Here is a 19,608-nt window from a genome sequence, read left to right as displayed (position 1 = left end):
AGCCCTCTGTCTTACCTGTCCCTTTTCCCTGTGCAGGCTCTACTTGTGCATTGCTGTCTTTATACTTAGATTCTTTTTCTAATGTCTTGCCACAATCTTCCTTGCTGCATTGTAAGTCAGCTATCCTTATCTTATACCAGAGATGTGGAGAATAATTTTTCTTCCTGTTTATGGCTGCACTTAATGGTCTTGAAGATTCTAATATGTCACTTCTCAACACTGTTTCAGAAAGGTGGTGACTGTGAAGAAGTGCATAGGTTAAAGAAGCTGGTAAATGATTTACAAGAACTGATAAAGCTGTACAGAAAATACAACTGCAGGCTGGCACTCTGTAATTTTGAAAAGGTAATTCTGCAGACACTTCAAAAAGTGCTTTTGAATAGTGGATTGTTCTGAGAAGGAGAAGAATCTTGTAGTATGCAATTTAAAGTCAGACAAAAGAGGAATCCTGATGGAATTATTGGTTAAACTTGTGTTCAGAAGCTGCTGAGGCTGTTTAATATGTTGTGTTTGTTACAAATTTTCTCTCAATTGTGGCTATAAATATATAATGTGACAAGATCCTATGAGAAGGTGTGGCTTAAACTCCATGATTTGTGATTCATTACAGATCCTATACTGTGGAACAAGCATTAGCAACAGAGAAATTAGAAGCACAACTGAACAATAAGGGGCTTTGTAAAAGAAAGCTTTTATTTGACCTGAAGAAGGATGCTAGTTCTTGAAATCATTTAACTGATTTCAATGGAAACTGGAAGTAGAATTATTTATGGGAGATGTAAAGGATCATGTACTAATGGGTGATGTTCTAACATGGCATTGTTCTACTTGCTGCCCAGGAAAATGCAACTACTATTGTGTTTCGCATGTTTGATAAAATTTTGGCACCTGAGCTTGTCCCATCCATTTTGGAGAAGTTTATAAAACCCTACCTCTGTGAACATAACCTACAAAAGGATGAACTTCTTCTACAGTATATAAAGGTATCCAGATTTTCTTTCTTTTGAAGAAAGCTGTTTCAACATGAGTAAGCAGAAAACAAAGATGATGACCATTTTTATTTACACCTGAATTTTAGGATAAGATTTCAGATTAGCTTAGTCCTGTCAATGAACTTACTGACAGTTACTATTTCAGTAATGAGGCATTAACAGACACAAGGGAAGATAGCCAAATCTGTCCCTTAAATGTCAAAAAAACCTTTTAATTTGTGTTTATATTATGAGATTTTTCTATCTTTTCTGAGCTCAAATATCTTACTAATCTTTATCAAAATATACAGGATTTGCTAGAACGTTGTCGTACACGATCTGCTTCAGTATTTGAAACTGCATGGGAGGCCAAGGCAATAGCTGTCATTGGCTGTATCTCTGATACAGATGTAAGTATCTTTTGTGAAACAGGCATCAAATGGCTCTAACACATCAGTTCAGAATGAAACACATAGCTTTTATATAAACATATGAGTATCATAGAATGGTTTGAGTTGGAAGGGACCTTAAAGATCATCTAATTCTAACCCCACATCCATGGGAAAGGGACATCTCCCACTAGACCAGGCTGCACAAAGCTGCATCCAGCCTGATGTTGAACACATCCAATGATGGAGTGTCCACTGTACATTTTTACATGAGTGGTATGAGGAGGAAATAATTCTCCCTTGTGATGTCTTGGTTTGAGAGTTTAATTGTAGTTTTGATGTCATCACATGCAAAATTCACTAGCTTTAATATGTATACAACTCAAACTCTACAGTGTCATAAATGACTATAACATATGTGTCAGGTTAGATCAGAAAATGTTTAATGAATTCCCTTTGAGCAAGTGGGAGATTGGGCCAAGAAATAAAACTCTTGCCTCAATGAATCCCTTGCATGTGAACACTACTTCACAGGAATACCTTCTAACTTATTTTGAAAAGTAAGCTCTTTATGTTTCATTTTACAGCTGAAATTTGATGCAGTTCTACAGATAATGCATGGTGCTATGGTACCATGGAGTGCAGCAGTGGAACAGCTGGTAAAGCAGCACTTGGAAATGAATCATGTCAAGTAAGGCAACATCCACAGTCTACACCTTAGTTTATGTACTTGCAATTAGAATTCTGGTTTTGGGGGGAAATATTCTGTGTCTGATGAAGTATGATTATTAAAGCACATAGCTATAGGTAGCAAATAAATTAATAATAGTCTGATTTGTCCACAGAGTAAAGTTACTGCAGGAAAGTTACCGACTGATGGAGATGAAGAAGCTTTTGCGAGCCTATGGGATAAGAGATACTAATCTTTTAAAAGACAAGCAGATGATACTGGTAAGTGATCAGCACTGTCTTACTTCTATTAAACAAAAATCCCTACACTTATCTGCATGTATTTTTGTGGGGTATTAGAAGCCAGACTTTTAAAAACAAAAAACTTAGCAGCTGGTAGGTTGTTATCAGTATCTGTTTTTCTTGTCCTGTTGGGACAATGCTTTTTGCCTGAAATCTTTCCTTTTTTTTTAAGAGTCAGTGGATTACCTTAGTCCAAGCTGATTAGCACAGCATTGATAATATAGAGCTCTATGTATGGGGGGTGGGAAAGAGAGGAGGAAACTAACAAAATGGAATTCAAGTCCTCTCAAGACTTAAGATCTGATTCCTCCTAAGGTCAGAGTGAACAATACTTACCAATTTTTCTCTGTCACTTTTTTAGCACCTCCCCCTTACTAGGGAGAAAACATGAGTATTTCTGGAAAAGTTCTTTGCCATCCTGTGAAACTAGAGAAATCCACTGAATTAGGAGAATTCTCAAGATAATTCTCTTCCCCAAGCTAAATATTCTCCCAGTTATACTTTAATGAAGTTTTCCTTAGACAGAAACTTGAAGTTTTAAATTTCTGGATAACTTGCTTGGTAGAAGCTGGACAATTACAATTCAGAAGCAGTGCATGATAACTGACTTTCTTTGTTATCACAGGCATCAGCAGACTAAAGTCCACAATCTGTTTTCTTCTTACAGAGGCTAGTGAAATACATCCTTAAACAAGATACCCCTACTTCTTTGGAGGATGCTTTGAAAATTGTAGCCGCGTATATGTTGCCCACGGTGGAAGTCTACACTCTGAGGATGCTAGACCTGATTGACAAAGAAAGGGTACTAAACTCCTTCATGGCAATTGAGCTCTGTATTTAAAGGCACTGGGGTCTATTTTCAAAATGTGCTGTAATCTTATACACAGTTTTTATTACAGTTCTTTTAATTGCACATGAGGGCCTATACTTAAAGTTGACAATGAGACTGTTGTCAGAGCTTTAAAGGTCATGAACCATCCCTCATTTGTGGCAAAAGAGGATGAAAATTATGACCCACGATACACAAGACAAGTTTGGAATTGAATTCCCTTATATTATCACATCCTAGTTTTGCTGGAGTTGTTCTTGGGCAAGTTGCTTTCCCTCCAACAAGAAAAAAAAAAGATTATTTCTTTTGAGGAATGCTTTCTTGTAATGCAACAATACCTCACATAAGTACAGATCTGCCCCTTTAGTATTGAGAGCACCTGAATGTTTGTCTTGCATGGAGTGTTGAATGTTTATTACTATAATCTTTTCTTCAAAATTAATTTCAAGTCCCAGTTTAGCAAAAAAATCTTTAAATTATATTGATACTCTAACTAGAAACATCTAACTTTGCTTGCTATATTACAGTAGGTGTGATTACCTTTATAATACTCTGTGGTTGTCCCTGGTTGTTGTTTTTATTTCTTTGACCTGAAATAAAGGAGGCTTTGATGAAAGGAATTAACTCCCCCGAAAAACAGTTTCTCATGTTAACATTTGTTCTGCCTTATTAGCACATCATATTCTTGATAATCATCCTCTTTTAAAAACAGTGTGATTGCCAATAAGCAAAACTGCATTTTAATTTGTCCATTATAATCCTTAGTGAGTAAACACATAGATTTTACTGAAAGCCTCACAGATCTAGTAAAAATGTTCAGGGTGTTTAAAGGAAAGTCATATCATAGTAAGTGTTTGTAAAGAGATTTGAAGTTCATCAGCAGAAGATTAATTTTACTTAATTGGCCATCATGCAACCATTGTATCGAAGCAAGGATGCACACAAAACAGCTTTTTCAGAAGTAAATACCCTTTTCTTTTGATTATTTCTTTACCTTTTTTTTTCCTCTCTCTTCAGGGAGAGGAATCTCTGACTTTGTTAAAATCTCTGTCTCTTGCTGAAGCTGAGAAAGTCGCAGAGAGATTGACCGTGTGGGGAACTCTGGTATTACAGAACAAAGCAGATAATTCTGAAGAGGTACCAAGTCATTTCACATCATAAAGTGTGTGCACAAATTGTTCTGAATGTTATTCTTATCCAGAGACTCAAAAAAAAGGTAGGGGATGTAAATGTGATTAATATCAGGGAAAAGCAGTGATGCACTGGTCCTGCTTTGGCCACGAGGTTAGACTAGGTAACCCTTTGAATTCTCTTCCAACTTGAGTTTCTTCTGATTTTGTGTAATACACAATTACTTTGTGTAATTTTAAAGGCATGTCCACACAGTGGCATGGCTATCTGAATAATTTATAAATCCTGCTGCATTATTATACCTCTAGTCCTATGTATTTTTCAGTTCTTTCTTTAATTTTTTGGAAAACATCTATTTAAAAACTGTAGGTGTGGCTTTGCCACTCACTAGAGGAGGTTGAAGCTTTGCAGTTGGCAGTACTGTCTTGTAACCACAGAAGAGAATTTTCATTAATGGTTGTTTTAAGGAGTTATTCTGGGCAAGGGAAGGAAGAACAAAGGGAGAAGGGTGGATTATGTCCAAAACTCCTGTGAGAGCTAACACACTGTGTGGAGTACATACAAGTTACAGCTATAAAAGTTTTGCTATTTCTATAATGGATGCCTATTTGTGACAACTTTCTTTTACTTACTAACTCTCTTTCCTGCAGCACAAAACACAAATGTTTATGACTAAGACACTCGTAGAAGTCCTTAAATTCCTGTTCAGCATACAAAAAGGTAAGCTATAATTTAAAAATCTTACTTTTTGTTTGTAAAAGGAGTCAGGGGTTAACTGTTTCTCTCCAACAGACAATCCTCTGAAGAGAGATGAATGTGAAGCAAACCTAAAAATGTTTGAAACACTTGCTACTCTGCAGGTAGGTATCTTTGTAGTGTCAAACCACTTTTGATTTACTGTAGTTACTCCAATAGTTCTTATAACATGAATGATATTAAAAATTAATTCTGTTTACAGCTTATGTGCAAAATTGGTTTTATTTTTTGCTTCAGAGATTCTATGGCTAGTCTAGTAATTTAAATAGTGCCTGGAAATGTTCCCAATTACTAGAACATAGTTCAAAACATTGAATACTCTTACAAAAGTCTTAATTGTTAACATTTCAAAGATTTTGATAGACTACTGTAATATTTTATTAAGATCTTATTATAGCTTGTAAACAAATTCTTTAATATGGCATTTGAGTAGGCAGTGTTCTTCAGGCTTTTTTATTTTGCTTACTTACTGCCTAGCAAAATTCTCTCATTTATTATACATAAATCAGCATAGTAAAGTCAACTTTGTAGCAAAAGTATTCCTCCAAGAATAAAACAGAGGAAAAAAACATTTTTAAAAATTTAAAGAAGTTACATGAATACAAATATATAATCTTTTTGTTTTGTTGCAGGAAGATTTTGATATCTTTCTTTCAGTTGAAGAATTTAGGGATCCTTCACTGATGTCTACTCTTCTAGAGAATCACATAAAAGCTTTTGAAACTGCTCGATCTATGTCAAAGTCTAGAAAAGTGCAAACAGTGAATTGTAACTCAGATGGTGAAACCAAGAAGCGTTTCACTGAATCAAGGTTGTACAGGCTGGCTTTGCTCCTGCAAAGGTCAGAGCAAGAACTGGGAGAAAAATTGGCCTTGAGAGCACTAGATGCTGGAAAAGTTGAAGACGCTGTAAAAATATGCAGGTAAAACCACGAAGGTTTTTTCAAGATTAAAACTTTTAATAGGCTTTTCTGTACTCTTTTTGATACTTTGCAGAAGTAAAGCAAAGGGAAGGTTTTGGTTTGTTTTTTTTCCTAAAAATGAGTGTTTAAGCAATAGGCTTATATTATTTGTATACAATATTCAGTGTAGAGTTAAATTGTTGTCGCTGAAAATTGCTGTTTGTTTCTGCCATAACATGATTACTAATTATAAAGAATTTTCTACACTTTTATAGTGACATATAAATAAGGCACAATGTTAAATAACCATTATGAGAACATCTCACCTGACATAGATAGAAGAAAACTCTTATACACTGACTGGATTTACCATGCTGTGGTTTCTAGATGGTCTCTGCCTCATTTTTAGATTGTCAGATAATTTAAACTTACTATCACCTCATCCCAGAAGAGGTCAGATGAAAATGTTAAATAGATTTTTTACTATTAATGTGTTCTGTGTGCTTCAGTATATATCTCTAAGGTAAGCTCTGTTGCATCTTTTCACTCCAGTCATAGAAGTTCCAGTTACAATGTGTCATACAGGTGAAACAAGTAAAAGAGAATTAAATAATTAGAACAGAACGTGGCCTTAAGTCCAAGGGACTTTTTTTTTTTTTCCAACATCCTTTCTTTTTAATAGGAAGTTCTATGAAAATCACTGTAATGAAGAAACAGGGAAGCTGCTGTTTTCAGCATGTCAAAGGCTTTGCCATATGTTGGGAGCTGATGTTCCAATGATCACTCCTGATGATATGAATCTCCCAGCAGTGATCTATGAAATGGCTTGCCAAGCAGCTACAGTATGCAGTCCAGGTAATGACTGTTACCATTTATTTGTGTTCATGTTGGGAACCCAACTTTCCAAACAATACATAATAAACATTAAAAAGTTCATTTCTATATATGCCTCTCTAAAAATAGGTGCTGAAAAAAAATTGTTTCTTTTAAATAGGACTTATGAACATTCCATTCATATTGTGCCTATGATCTTAATATTTTTACAGATTTACTATTAGATTCTCTGGAACTATGTAAATATACTTTGGCTGCCAAGGAAATTTACAGACAGTGCCAGATAGAAAACTATGGATTTACAGCAAAGGTACTTATGCTAACTGTAATTTATTTTTATAACATATGTAAGGTCTAATTAACTGAATAGTGTTCACAGTACCTATGTTTTTTTTTTCCCCAGCAATATCTAATTAACTCTTTAAAAAGCAAACAACAACAAAACCCTAGAAAGGGGTTAATTTTTAAATAAAAGTTTCCCTCTGTGTGTACTTTGTTATGAAGAGTAAACTGATTTGAGTACTAAAAGCAGTGCAGGTCTGCTACAAGCACAAGTAGCATCCCCACTTATGTTTCAGTATAAAAAAAACCTGTTAATGTGACTGAAAATATTAGTGATTTTATTGACTAGCTGCTTCCAGGCCTGCTAGAGTGTAGGGAGCTGACTTCAGAATTAAGCTTGGGTATGTTTTTTATCTTTAAGTAGGTAAAATATAGCAGGGAGGAATTGATTTTTAAATACACATCATGTGAAGGTGTTTTGAACCCTTCTGTAGAATTTTAGGAGAGATTAAGCATTAAATAGCATCTTTGTACTTTGTTCAGGTCAAGTAGTGCTTTAGACTACTCAAAATGAATGGGCTCTTACAGCTTGAGTGGAATCAAAAACACTAGGCAAACAGATTTATGCTACAATGTTGGTTTTCTAAAAAGTGATCCATTTGAAAAATGTTTATTTATAATGTTTGAACCTTAATGAAAGCCTCCATTAAATTAATTGAGAATGCATTTTGGCTGTACAACTAAAAAACTGCAACATTAAAGGGAAATGTGGCCACTCTTAAGTAGGAAATGCATTTAATGCTACTGGCTACTTAACAAAAAGTAATCCAGTAGAATCCATTTTTAAACAGAAGATTTTTTTCTGTTTAAAATCCAGGGTTTTTTTCTCCAGTTAAAAAACTGGATATCATTTAGTTTGTTAGTAGACTTATTAGCTGTTCTTTTTCTTGTGTGTACTTTTAACAATGTTCTTATTTAGACAACATCTTTTGGAGGAGATAAAGATCCTTATGAAGTGTGGACTTATGATGACTTCTTTAACGAAGATGGGATAGTTCTTGATCCACAAATAGCTCTTCCAGTTGTATATGAAACTATTGCTTCTCTTCTACCTGTTAATGGTAAACTTGCTTTCCTGATCACATTGATTTTTGTCTGGAAATATAAATAATTCAGCACAATTAAATCTCAGACAAGCTCATGCAAGAATTGTCCATTGGGAGGATTACAGAATATAAAGACTTCTGGTTCAGGAGCAACGTGAATGACAAGTGCCTGAAGACATGCAGAGTTCTCTGGGAAAGTGTTACTATAAACTTGCCCTGTTCCTATGATTTTTCTCTAGATATCTTCTGGTAGCCACTGATGGAGACAGGATTTTATTTTTATTCATTTCATCTTATTCTAAAATTTATTGTCCTTTTATTATAAGCTATTGTAGATCGGTACAACTTTTTGAATATTTCAAGTATTATAAACACAACACTACAACATTGTATGTGCTGAAAAAAAATAAAAACTACTTTCAGCTTGCTAAATGAAACACTGAATATATTTTTAACACTTCTTGATGAATATACTTTCCTAATGTGCCATTGGTGCATTAAAAAGCATGTAATTGCAAATAGTGTTGTACACGGTGCTAAATCTATCTATAGAGGATATGCTTATTTGATTGATTTGAATGGATATATTACCTTCACAGATTAAGAGTTCATATTGTCTTTCTCAACAAAGGGTTTTATACACAAAATAGTTACTGAAAACTGTTGGTTGGTATTCCTTTGTGTGTTTGAAAAAAACAAACTCCTTCCTAGAAGAGAACTTCTGATTAGTCACAGTTAAATATAGCAGCTCTGGTTCTAAGACTTTGTGTGTCTTTCTTTTATGTACTGTCCCAGAACTGTATTTTTTTTTTTTAAGGTAGTGTTGCTGAGGTCTTGGCACGTTGCTGACATGTGTTTATCTGTCTTGCAGAGAACAAGCTGTATCCTTTGGATTCCACGAGCCTGGCAAACTGCGCGTTTATTAACGGTATGATGGCAGATTGACTCTCTTAAAAGTATAAACCAGACCACCAGAAATTGTGAGGTTTAAATTAAACCTACACAAGCATAACTTAACTCATAGGGTTTTAAACAGATGCCTAAATGTTCCCTTTAAAGCTGCATTCTGGGGAGATAACTAGGTGCAGCACAGAAAACACCAGTTTGGATGGTAATTGCTACCGTTCAGCCACGTGATTTTGAGCATGTTTTCAAAGCCTGTACTTCAGTACAGAAGTTCTACCACTGGGAGCTAGGAGCCATTAGAGCCTTTCCAAGAAGACGACCAGCTTCTGGTTTTTTTTTTAACAAAAATGGGAGCCTGTATTAAACTAAACACCCTCAAAATTTAAGGTTTCAAATGGAACCGAGGCTATTCTTGTGTCATAAATTTAATGAAGAAGAAAACTACTCTGATAAGGTTAATAAATGCACTAATTATTTTCTGGGATTGTTTTTGAAATATATCACAGGACAAAACCTCCTTCTGCCAGCTAGAACTCCCATCTGTGCAGTGCTGAAGAACCTCATGGAGTGCAGTCAGTGTGAGTTAGCTCTGCGGCTAATAGTCTCTTCGTTTGGATCCTGCCTCCAGCATGGTGTAGCAAACAACATGGATTTGTCCTTGAGTGAAAAGGTATGGCAAGGATGATGCTGAATTATGCTGAGAGTAAATCTTAGAAATATGCCAACTATTAACAAGTTTAAAGTGGTTATACAAGAATTTGATAGGTGTGGGAGAGGCTATCACCATAAACTTCCAGAAATGACCATGACTTGATCAGATGTTGAATCATTTTATGAAGGAGCTGGTAGTCTCTTCCCTATTTTCCAAGGTCTTCTGTTACTTTTGCAAAGAGTAGAACTAAACTTCTAGTCTCTGCAGGGAGGCCAGAAATAAAATGTATGCTCATAATTTTTTTTTTTTTATTTTCACATTGTTTTATCATTAGTTATTATGGGAAAAGTTGCAACTAAAATATTCAAGAAATATCCTTAATTCAAAACTACTTGGAAAGAGAAATCCCTTTTCTGTTTAGAAGAGTTCTTTATAAGACTTTAATTAAATCTGAAAATACAGTTACTATAGTACCTGTTATTATGCTATAAATGACAAGAGAAGTTGAAGGCTTGGAATTTATTTTTAACCATGTGCTGACTCTCCTTTTTTCTTTTTCTAATAGCTACATGATGGCAATATGCTATTTGAAACCAAAAGCTTTCTCATTGCTATGAAGCAGAAGTGTACTTCAGTAATTATGAGCACTATCCTGACCTTACTCCACAAGGTAAGAACACTCTGACAAGGGTAAGAGTGAGCCCTTTTCTTCTGCTCTATCAAGAAAGGGCTGCCTTTCCTACTGCATAAACCCATTCTGAAATTGTCATGTGGCCAAATGCCACAAACTCCACACATTCTGGAAAAGCCACACACTTTAGAAAACACTTGGCAGTATTGCAGTGGTGGGAAGAGATTTGGTTCCACAGCCTCATGTCTCAGTCCCAAGGGGCAACCTGAGAGGGTTGGCCTCTGCAGTCCCAGCTGCCTAGCTGCCCACTGCAGCTGGAGCAGGGGCTTCTGAAGAGCCTGTGAAGGAACCACCTTCCTTGCAGCCACGTGGTGCAGCCCTGGGCTATTGGAGCCTCTTAGGGTCTGCAGCTCTTGGATCATACACTGGTTGCTCTGCCTGACAGGTGATGTACAGTGGGAGCTTCATCTTCATGGGAACCTTTAAGGGCTCCTAAATTATAATTATGGTGTTTTTGATCTGTAAGCTTTCTCCATCTCATTTTCAATCCTGGTTTCATTTTAGATTTGTAGACTTCTAGTTGAGGGAAGTTTTTTTAAAAAAAGCTATCTGGAAGACCTGCAATATACCATATTCTAAGGCAGTTGAGACTAAGGGAAGTTACTTTTAGACTGGATTCAGTATGTTTAGATTTTTAGTTCTAAAACCTGAAATGCATTTTTTTCCCCCCCCTACTTTAAGGGCCAATAGATGTCTAAATTACAGAGTACTTTTCATGTGATACTTTTTATATGAAGAGATCTACTAAAATAAATTCATAAAGTTACAACTTGTTCTTTTTTTCCCCTCTTTTCCCTAAAATACAGGTGTTCAACTGTCGTCTCATAGATCAGAACCTGGCATTGGGGTATTGCACAGTTTTGCCCAAGGAACAGATGTTCAATAAGCTGTGGGATGTCATAAACAATACATGGCAAAATTACAGAAAAGTTTTGGTAATTTCACAAGACAATGTACTTCTTCAGCAAATACAGAATGTTAAAGAGTTTCTTTAAAAAAGACATCAGCAATAGCAGCTGCAAGTGCAACAGTTTGCCATTACTAAGGGTATAGCTGTCTGAACAAGTTCCTCATTTAGGAAGCCACTAAGAGAGAAGCTGCTTCTCTTCACCACAGTACAAAACTGCACAGGCATTTGCTGCCAATAGTTAGCATGATCTAAGTCCATGTATTAGGTTATCTCATCATGACTTATTCCAAAGCTTGAAATTGTTTATTTCAGGTCCCACCATAATTTAGACCTACATTCTATTTTGGAGAAATAATTTTCTGACAGCAGCTGTCAAGAATGGAATGAATAAACAAATACCTCTGTTACAATATAAAGGAAGATGGGAAGGAAAGCATAACAAAGAAATGGGGAGGGAAAGTGGTATCAGTTTGGAGGAAAAGACAATGTCTGATAGATAACTTGTATTAGTTTCACTAGTACAATACTAACAAAATATTTTTGAGAAAGAAACTCAGTCTTAAAGTAGCTTCCAACTGCCAGCTCAGGAGGTGCAGTGATCCTGATGCTGCCTTCTGTGAGGTTTTCATTTTACACAGTTTTGTGATGATCTGTGAATTGTTTTGAGTTCCTCTAAAAATTTAGATCTTAGGATTCCCATTTTTCTAATTATTTACCATACTTGTATTCCCTTCTCCTTTCAGGCAGTAGCTCTGGTTGGAGCACAGCTTGCTGACCAATATGGTGAAGCAGAAGAAAAGAAAAAATTTCAAGAACTGGTTACTGATGCAGAATGGGGTATCCAGCTTGGCAAATTTGGTGTAAGCTTGACTGACTGATTTATTGATTTTAGGGTTTTATTAATTGATTAAATGTCAGTATATTCTGAGAGATGTTACGATTTTTATACAGACTTCCTATTCAAATGTAAGGAAAGTTGGGGGTTTGGTTTTATTTATAATTTTTCATTCTACTTATCTGCTTAAATAAGCCTCAGAAACTGAGAAATGCAATAACTGAGGGTGCTATAAAAGAACTTTTAAGTGCTTAGGTATTTGGCAAAGAGCATAGTCAGCAAATGCACTGCATTTTGCTGCTCTAAAAGTGTCTGGATTGAAACTAAAGAACACATAAAAGATAAACTATATAAGGAATTAGTCTTGATATTGTCTGAAACACTTCTTTGGGAAGAAAATAAAATTGTTTATTTATCAATAGATTTCTTTCGAGGCTGTATTTAGACAACCACCAATAAGGAAGAAGGAACTTATAAGAACCCTGGTACAAAACCCAAAAGTAGACAGAGATCTCATACTGAATTACTGCAGGTAATAACAGAACCAAATCAATTGTGTTTAATTGTTGCTGTAATAATAACCAGGCCTACTGAAATCTATTTTAGCATAAATAGATTGTAATTAATGCAATATGCAAATTATTTTTCCTTTTCTTTTAAAGAAAAAGTATTAATCAGAATACACACTGGTCTCTAGTGCATTTATTCATAGGGAAATAAGGACCTTGATGACACCAAGGTCACAGAGTAAATGATATTCTGTCCTCTTCTAGTACCTTCATGCTGGACAGTGATGCCGCACTGCAGCTTTGCATTGAAACACTTCTTCTCCAGAATGCTAATACAAATCATGTTGAAGATGACTCTGCAGAATACAGCAAGAAGCAACCTCACTCCACACTACTAACTAGAGCACTAGAAATAATGCCTCTACTGAAAAGCACAAAAGAGCTGGTCACTAGCCTCAGTGGAATATTGTACAAGGTAAAAAAAAAAATAAAAGACAAAACAAAATAACAGACTTGCAAGCAAAAAGAATCCCTGAAGTATGTATCTGGTCTCAAACATCACTTGAATGTCAGATTAATAATTCCACAGAAATTTAAAAAGGTTATAATTTTGCTGTTTTGCTTAAGAATGTAAAGTTTCAGTTCTCTAGGTGTCTAAAAAATAAAGAAAATTAACTACATTGGTCTATTTTAAGATAGGCAAAACTTTCTTCCCAACTTGTCTTAACAACCAGAAAAGAATCCAACAAAAAAGTTATTTCTAAATATCATTACAGACTGGAAATATTTCAAAGTGCTACATTAAAAATAGATAGGGGCAAAATATTTATATCTTGGGGCTTGTTGTTGTTTGGGGGGAGGTGGATTTGGGGGGTTTTGGTTTTTTTCATCACTTCATGTTTGGATGTGGTTTAGTGATGGACTGGGCAGTGCTGGGTTAACTGTTGGTCTCTGTGATCTTAAAGATCTTTTCCAGCCTAAATGATTCTAGGTTTGGTCCTTCTGCACTATCCTGGCTTTGTTTTTAGGATTTTTTTTTTAGGAGATTATTTATATATATATTTTTTAGGATAAAGCACTATGAAATGGAAGTCTTGTTTTATAGAAGCATGTTATGATGCTTCATCAGTGTTATATCAATATAGATGGTATTAAAATTGGAAAAAGTTAACTCAGTTGTACATCTTTATAAGATAAATCATATAAATCTTATAAATTAGATCATTATTTTGAACAGCTTGATCCTTATGACTACGAAACTATTGAAATTGTCCTGAAAGTGATGCAAAATGCTGATGAAAAGAACACCAGTATCCACCTGAGTCAGGTATGTCCAGATATGTTGCTGTTACCTTGCTAATGGCATCAGTATTTTGGTTTGTTTATTAGTATACCTATTCAAGTCTATTGAATTAATGGAATTACTCTACCTACACAGCTCTTATTCAGAAAATAGCCTTCAAGAAACTGTGATCTCTTGCTGTTTCTCAGCAAAGGCTCATAGCAGGGATTAAAAACTCTGCAGATAGGTACTAGCTCCACCAAAAAAAAAAAAACACACTTCCAGGACTTTGCCATGTTTACTGGGGAGGAGAAGAGAAATAGAGTAATCTCATGGCTTATTTTGTTACTTTTTATTTTTCTTCTTCCCCCCCCCAGGCTTTGAGCCTCCTCAAACATCTGGAATCTTATAAAAGAATTTCTCCACCTGTGGACCTAGAGCACCAATATGTTTTAGAGCATGTGATTCCCTTGTCTCCAGCTGCTCAGACCAGGCTGCCCTTCCATCTCATATTCTTCAGAACTGCACAGTGTTTCTGGAGCATTATATGTATGTACAGGATTTCTAATGGCTATATATATATATAATTCCCTTTCTCTGCTATCTATGAATTTTAAAGTTCTACAGTGTATATTTTATATTAATTGTATTTCTTTATTAATGCAGTTCTCATCCCAAGTACTTCTGAAAGCACTTGTGCTTCCAAATTGCTGCTGCTGAGGTTTTCAGTGGGGCTAAGATGATATAAAAAATGCAGAATTCCATCCTCTACTTCTTTTCTCTAGGACCTCTCAAAGACAAAGTAATCCATGTATCCCACTTCCCAGGATAATTGAGATTATATTCTCTCTCCCAATGGAGGTCTGCATCTAATAATAAACTGAAAGTGCTTAATTTCATAGAGAGAGCTGCAAGCAGACTCTGACACTGTCCAAAGCAGCTCTTTTTTTTTTTCTTTCAGCTGCAGAGCTCAGTGAGGAATCCTTCCCAACTCTTCTGTTGATTTCCAAACTAATGAAGGTAAAATACCATCTTGCAAGAATTTGTTTCAAAATTAAAAAGCTTTTGTCTTTCTTTGGCATGATTTTGCCCCTGCATCTAATAATAAACTGAAAGTGCTTAATTTCATAGAGAGAGCTGCAAGCAGACTCTGACACTGTCCAAAGCAGCTCTTTTTTTTTTTCTTTCAGCTGCAGAGCTCAGTGAGGAATCCTTCCCAACTCTTCTGTTGATTTCCAAACTAATGAAGGTAAAATACCATCTTGCAAGAATTTGTTTCAAAATCATTCTTTACACACACAAAAAAGAGCTTTTGTCTTTCTTTGCCATAATTTTGCCCTCACTATAGAACTTCTGACAACTCTTAATCCACTTTAATGTTTTTCTAGGTTTCACTGGATACCTTACACATGTCTGCAGCTCGACATGTCTTCGAGAAGAAATTGAAACCAAAAATATTTGAAATGAGAAACACTGGGTATACATCAGTTATTAACAAGGAAACAACTAAAACTGTGCAGACAATTCAGTCGTATCTGCTGTCTATAATTAATCCAGAGTGGGCTGTAGCTATTGCTCACAAGATTGCACAAGAATTTCCAACAGGTAGGGTACATATGTGATAACTTAAGGATGAAGTAAGGGGAAGAAGAGAATAGGTTTGGGAAAAGAAGAGCTGGCCTGTGAGCACACATTTGGATATTCTTGGATAAAACTGGGGAAGTTTGAGAATAAAAATGCATTTGTCTCCTACAGCTAATTTTAAACACTAGGCTAGAACAGCCATTTTATAATGCAGCATTATTTAAATCTTTTTTTCTCTTTTTAAGCCTTGTTGTCTTGCTTAAAGTTTCTTTATGTTCATGCAATCTTCAGATAAGTTTTTCAACAAAAGAAAATATTTTGGCCAAATTTAAGCTAGCTTCCCTATTATCTGAATCCAAATATTGTTTTTCCCTCTTTAAGCACAAGAGATTTCCTAACATCTTCTGACTTTTTTTTTTTTTAATTCTTTGAAACAAAAGTCTTTTAAACACTGTATACTGTAGAAAGGAGTAATGAAAACTTGTTTTATTTACTTCCTTCCCTGTCTTTTGTTTGGTTTTTTTTCCTTCTTTCAAAAAGGTCCTGACCAGATTCAGGCACTGAAATTCTGCCTCTATCTGGCTGAGAAATGGCTAAAGAATACTACACCTAAGGTAATGTAAACTGCTTCCAAGACTATTGTATTGTTGATACTTCTGTTACTGCTTTTTCTTTTGGTGTTTTGGATAGTGGTGTGTAAACTGTACCAGAGAAGTGCTTGCTTTTGGAAAAGTTATTATGTAAGTGACCTCTGAGAAGAGCCCTCTCTATCCAGAACAGTCTCCTGTTCACAACCTAGTAAAACTTAGGCTTAGTGTTTTTGGAAGTTAGACCAAAAGAAATACAGTTTTGAGGAAGAAGAATTTGTTCTTCCTCTTGTGTGCGTTTTTCTTGCTGCAGGCGAATGAGTTGGAATCTGTTCCAGCTGTTAGATCAATACATTATTAACTTTTGCTTTTAGTTCCAAGATTCTTTAGCTATTTGTAGTAGTATATATAAAGAAAGTCTATTTTGACTTAAGTCTCTCATCTCTACATAGTTAGCAGAGAAAGGTGAATGAGAACCTCAGCCTTGCTTATAAACATCAAACTTGCTATGGAGTTACTGAGACAATAACATTAAGTAGTTCTCTGATACTTAGTCATCTTTGAATAAAATTGTGCCAAAATTAAACTAATCTAGCAGCCAAGGTTTAATATTATTTTTTTTTTCTCCATCTTAATACTGCCTGTTTACAGCAAACTACCTGTAAATACTGGTATGGGGACACATCTGAAGAACAGATCTTGCTACCTCATTAGCTGATTTAGAATAAAAAGTTAAGATGCTTTTTTCTAGCGCTTTTGAGTAAAAGGATGTTGGTTTATATAAAACTGTGGTGTTTTGCTAAAGGATGAATCACATGGAAAAGCAGAACTCCTACAGAAAAAGTTATATATGCAGTACAAGCGATCAGCAACAGAAAATGTTCTAATAACACATAACTTGAACACTGGAGAACATTTAAAATCGATTGGGAAACCAGCAAATCTGATCATTTTACTCTATGAACACCACACTATAGACCAAAGGATCCAAAATCCAACTGGCAGAGATTACCCAGGTGAGTATCCATCGAGTTTCAAAGGAGTAAAAAGAAGTTCTTGAAAGGATGCTAAACAGGATAATACTAGTTTGTATTGTCTCTGCTTTTTCCTGTAGATATCCATATGGCAGCTAAAGAGATAGCAGAAATTAACAATTTGGATATGAATAAAATTTGGGATAAACTGCTGGATAAATGGCTCTGTCCAAGTACGCTGCCTGCAGAGGTAAGTCATCCCTGGAGGCTTGGGCTTGGAGAAAAATGGCCAGTTATATAAAATACTTACTGTTTTTTATCACTTGTTCAAAAGACTAAGGTTATTTTGCACAATTTGCCTTTAGTATTTATGGATCTATTTAAGATGCACCTGAATTCAGACCACTGACAATTTCAATACCTTTCTAATATCGTGGCACACCACTGTCTCTAGTGAGAAGGATTTGAAACACTTTCCCTGCTGGGGAATCCTCTCCTGCTGCAGCTTAGTTAAGAGTGAGTTAATTGCTGTCTGGGTGAGAAAGAGCAGGGGACAGGCATTGCCTCTGCTTCTAAATACCAGTTAGTAGCCTGAGTATTGGCTGTTAAATACAGTTAAATAAAGGACTGATAAAAATCAAAATTCCTCTCCTTGGCTGCATAGCAGGGATGCCCAGCTTTTAAGGCAGGGTTTAAGACAGGATATGACCAAGCTGTTTATCCAAACCATTTAGAAAACTAACAACTAGATTTTCATATCTTTTTTTAAGAAAACTCAAGAACTCTTTGGAGGTGTACAGGAAGATGAGGAACTCCGAAGGTATGTGTGTTGTCTTACATGTAATACCATGATTGTTAATGTACAAGTTTAACTATATCTGGGTTTTTTTCAAGAAACTTAACAGTGTGTGCAATTCAGAACTCACTGTTACATTCTTAGTTTTCACTTTCTGACACCAGTTTTGAATTGTCAAATATTTATGCAATGATATACCATTTGCAATAACTTAACAGATGTAAGCAAGTGCTTAAGAGTAGCTATTTGGAGGTTTTCTCCTTTTCTATATCCTTTGGAATCTCTTATCCTTAATCTCCTTTTTGATGGTGAAATATTTTTAGATTTGGATGAATTTTGATACATGGTATGTCAGTAGCTGTGCTGGACTTGTGTTAAAACAAACCCATTTTTGCAGAGTTATCTATCTGCTTCAGTCCCGCCCCATGGATTACAGTTCAAGAATGCTTTTTGCAATTACAACCTCTGCCACATCTGTAAGTTTCCAAATTCTTATTTTAGCTTGCTCCTAATGAAATCTTTACTTCTTATTAAAAATCAAGTGCTGTTGTGCTTAACTGAATGGGTTTCAACCTGAGGCCTTTGTATCTGTGTTTTGGATAGCTTAGATATCTGTATGAGCTCTATGTTTCTCTCCCTCTGGAGTAAAGCTGCTGTTGTTCAGTGAATTTTGCTATTAACTGTTCAGAGCAGCTTTTGAACTCTGGGTTTTCTAAATTTATTGATGATAACTTCATTAAAAATTTTCTAGAGTGTGCTTTAAACTGGTGTAATGCGTTGGCTCACTTTGGGTGGAATTAAAGAAGAGTGGTAAAATTATTTTAGCAGAACTTTAGCCTTCAGTGTTTCACACTGATTAAATATATTTGTGATACTATGAACCACAAAGATTTTTCTTGCCTGCATGAATAACCTTAAAACTAGGAAACAACCTGGTTTAGCAGCATTCTTTGAAGGTGACAAGTGTTTCAGCTTGTTGGTATAAAAGTTGAATATGAACCAGTCTGTTACTTGGCATGTATTTCCACTAAATTATTCCAAAAACCTTACAAAGGATCATACAATAACATAATTGTCTTTCTAGTTGTTCTGCCAGTTGTTGTGACTTTTCCCTGTGTTGGTTTTCTCCCCCCTCTCAGCCTATTGGTGTTACTCAGCTGACATTTGCCCACAGGAGCAGAGCACTTAAGTGTCTGCTCTACCTGGCAGATACCAACACTGTGGAATCACTCTTCAAGAAACCCCTTGAGAAAGTAAAGTAAGATGAATTAATTTTCTTTACAGTATTCCTTAATAATGATTTTTTTGTTGATCTTCAAAAGCCATTAGAAAAAAAAACAGATTAAATTTGGAGAATTTTTTTACTAAAGAGAGCTTTTAAAAATCTATTTCATAAGAGCATAATTAGATCTTTTCACTTCACTGCAATGCCATCCACTACCTCACAGTCTTAATTTGTAAACCTGAAAGTAATATGACAGTATATGGAAAATATTTTCTTCCATTTGGCATAGACTGCAGTTACTTCTCTAGTAACTGAAGCATTTTGTCCTACAGATATATGTAGTATTCTGTTTGTCAGAGTTTAGAACTGGTCATCTTGCAAAGACATAGTCCTCTGCAAAAATAAGGAACCAAAACCCAGCAGAATGATGTGGGGAAAAATATCTGTAGAACAAACATCCTTAGAAAATATCTAGAATAGAGTTTC

General features: G+C 35.4%; 1 protein-coding gene across 1 annotated transcript in view; it reads left to right on the top strand.

The window, feature by feature from the left end:
- The window catches only part of KNTC1 (kinetochore associated 1), a 37,195-nt gene that overhangs the window by 10,544 nt on the left and 7,043 nt on the right, over window positions 1–19,608 (top strand). Inside the window, exons 24-53 of the mRNA XM_008946284.1 lie at window positions 229–345; window positions 840–983; window positions 1,283–1,381; window positions 1,948–2,051; window positions 2,206–2,311; window positions 3,000–3,134; window positions 4,179–4,298; window positions 4,943–5,012; window positions 5,085–5,152; window positions 5,681–5,970; window positions 6,632–6,804; window positions 6,996–7,093; window positions 8,045–8,186; window positions 9,043–9,099; window positions 9,584–9,747; window positions 10,295–10,399; window positions 11,227–11,355; window positions 12,074–12,190; window positions 12,588–12,697; window positions 12,939–13,149; window positions 13,912–14,001; window positions 14,334–14,505; window positions 14,918–14,976; window positions 15,345–15,561; window positions 16,081–16,154; window positions 16,933–17,143; window positions 17,242–17,351; window positions 17,872–17,921; window positions 18,295–18,373; window positions 19,037–19,155. Of these exons, the coding sequence (XP_008944532.1) occupies window positions 229–345; window positions 840–983; window positions 1,283–1,381; window positions 1,948–2,051; window positions 2,206–2,311; window positions 3,000–3,134; window positions 4,179–4,298; window positions 4,943–5,012; window positions 5,085–5,152; window positions 5,681–5,970; window positions 6,632–6,804; window positions 6,996–7,093; window positions 8,045–8,186; window positions 9,043–9,099; window positions 9,584–9,747; window positions 10,295–10,399; window positions 11,227–11,355; window positions 12,074–12,190; window positions 12,588–12,697; window positions 12,939–13,149; window positions 13,912–14,001; window positions 14,334–14,505; window positions 14,918–14,976; window positions 15,345–15,561; window positions 16,081–16,154; window positions 16,933–17,143; window positions 17,242–17,351; window positions 17,872–17,921; window positions 18,295–18,373; window positions 19,037–19,155 (3,740 nt within the window). The remainder of the gene's footprint in view (window positions 1–228; window positions 346–839; window positions 984–1,282; window positions 1,382–1,947; window positions 2,052–2,205; window positions 2,312–2,999; window positions 3,135–4,178; window positions 4,299–4,942; window positions 5,013–5,084; window positions 5,153–5,680; window positions 5,971–6,631; window positions 6,805–6,995; window positions 7,094–8,044; window positions 8,187–9,042; window positions 9,100–9,583; window positions 9,748–10,294; window positions 10,400–11,226; window positions 11,356–12,073; window positions 12,191–12,587; window positions 12,698–12,938; window positions 13,150–13,911; window positions 14,002–14,333; window positions 14,506–14,917; window positions 14,977–15,344; window positions 15,562–16,080; window positions 16,155–16,932; window positions 17,144–17,241; window positions 17,352–17,871; window positions 17,922–18,294; window positions 18,374–19,036; window positions 19,156–19,608) is intronic.

The sequence above is a fragment of the Merops nubicus genome, unplaced genomic scaffold, assembly GCF_000691845.1.
Source record: "Merops nubicus isolate BGI_N331 unplaced genomic scaffold, ASM69184v1 scaffold138, whole genome shotgun sequence".
Taxonomy (NCBI): domain Eukaryota; kingdom Metazoa; phylum Chordata; class Aves; order Coraciiformes; family Meropidae; genus Merops; species Merops nubicus.
This window is presented reverse-complemented; position numbering and strand designations above follow the sequence as displayed.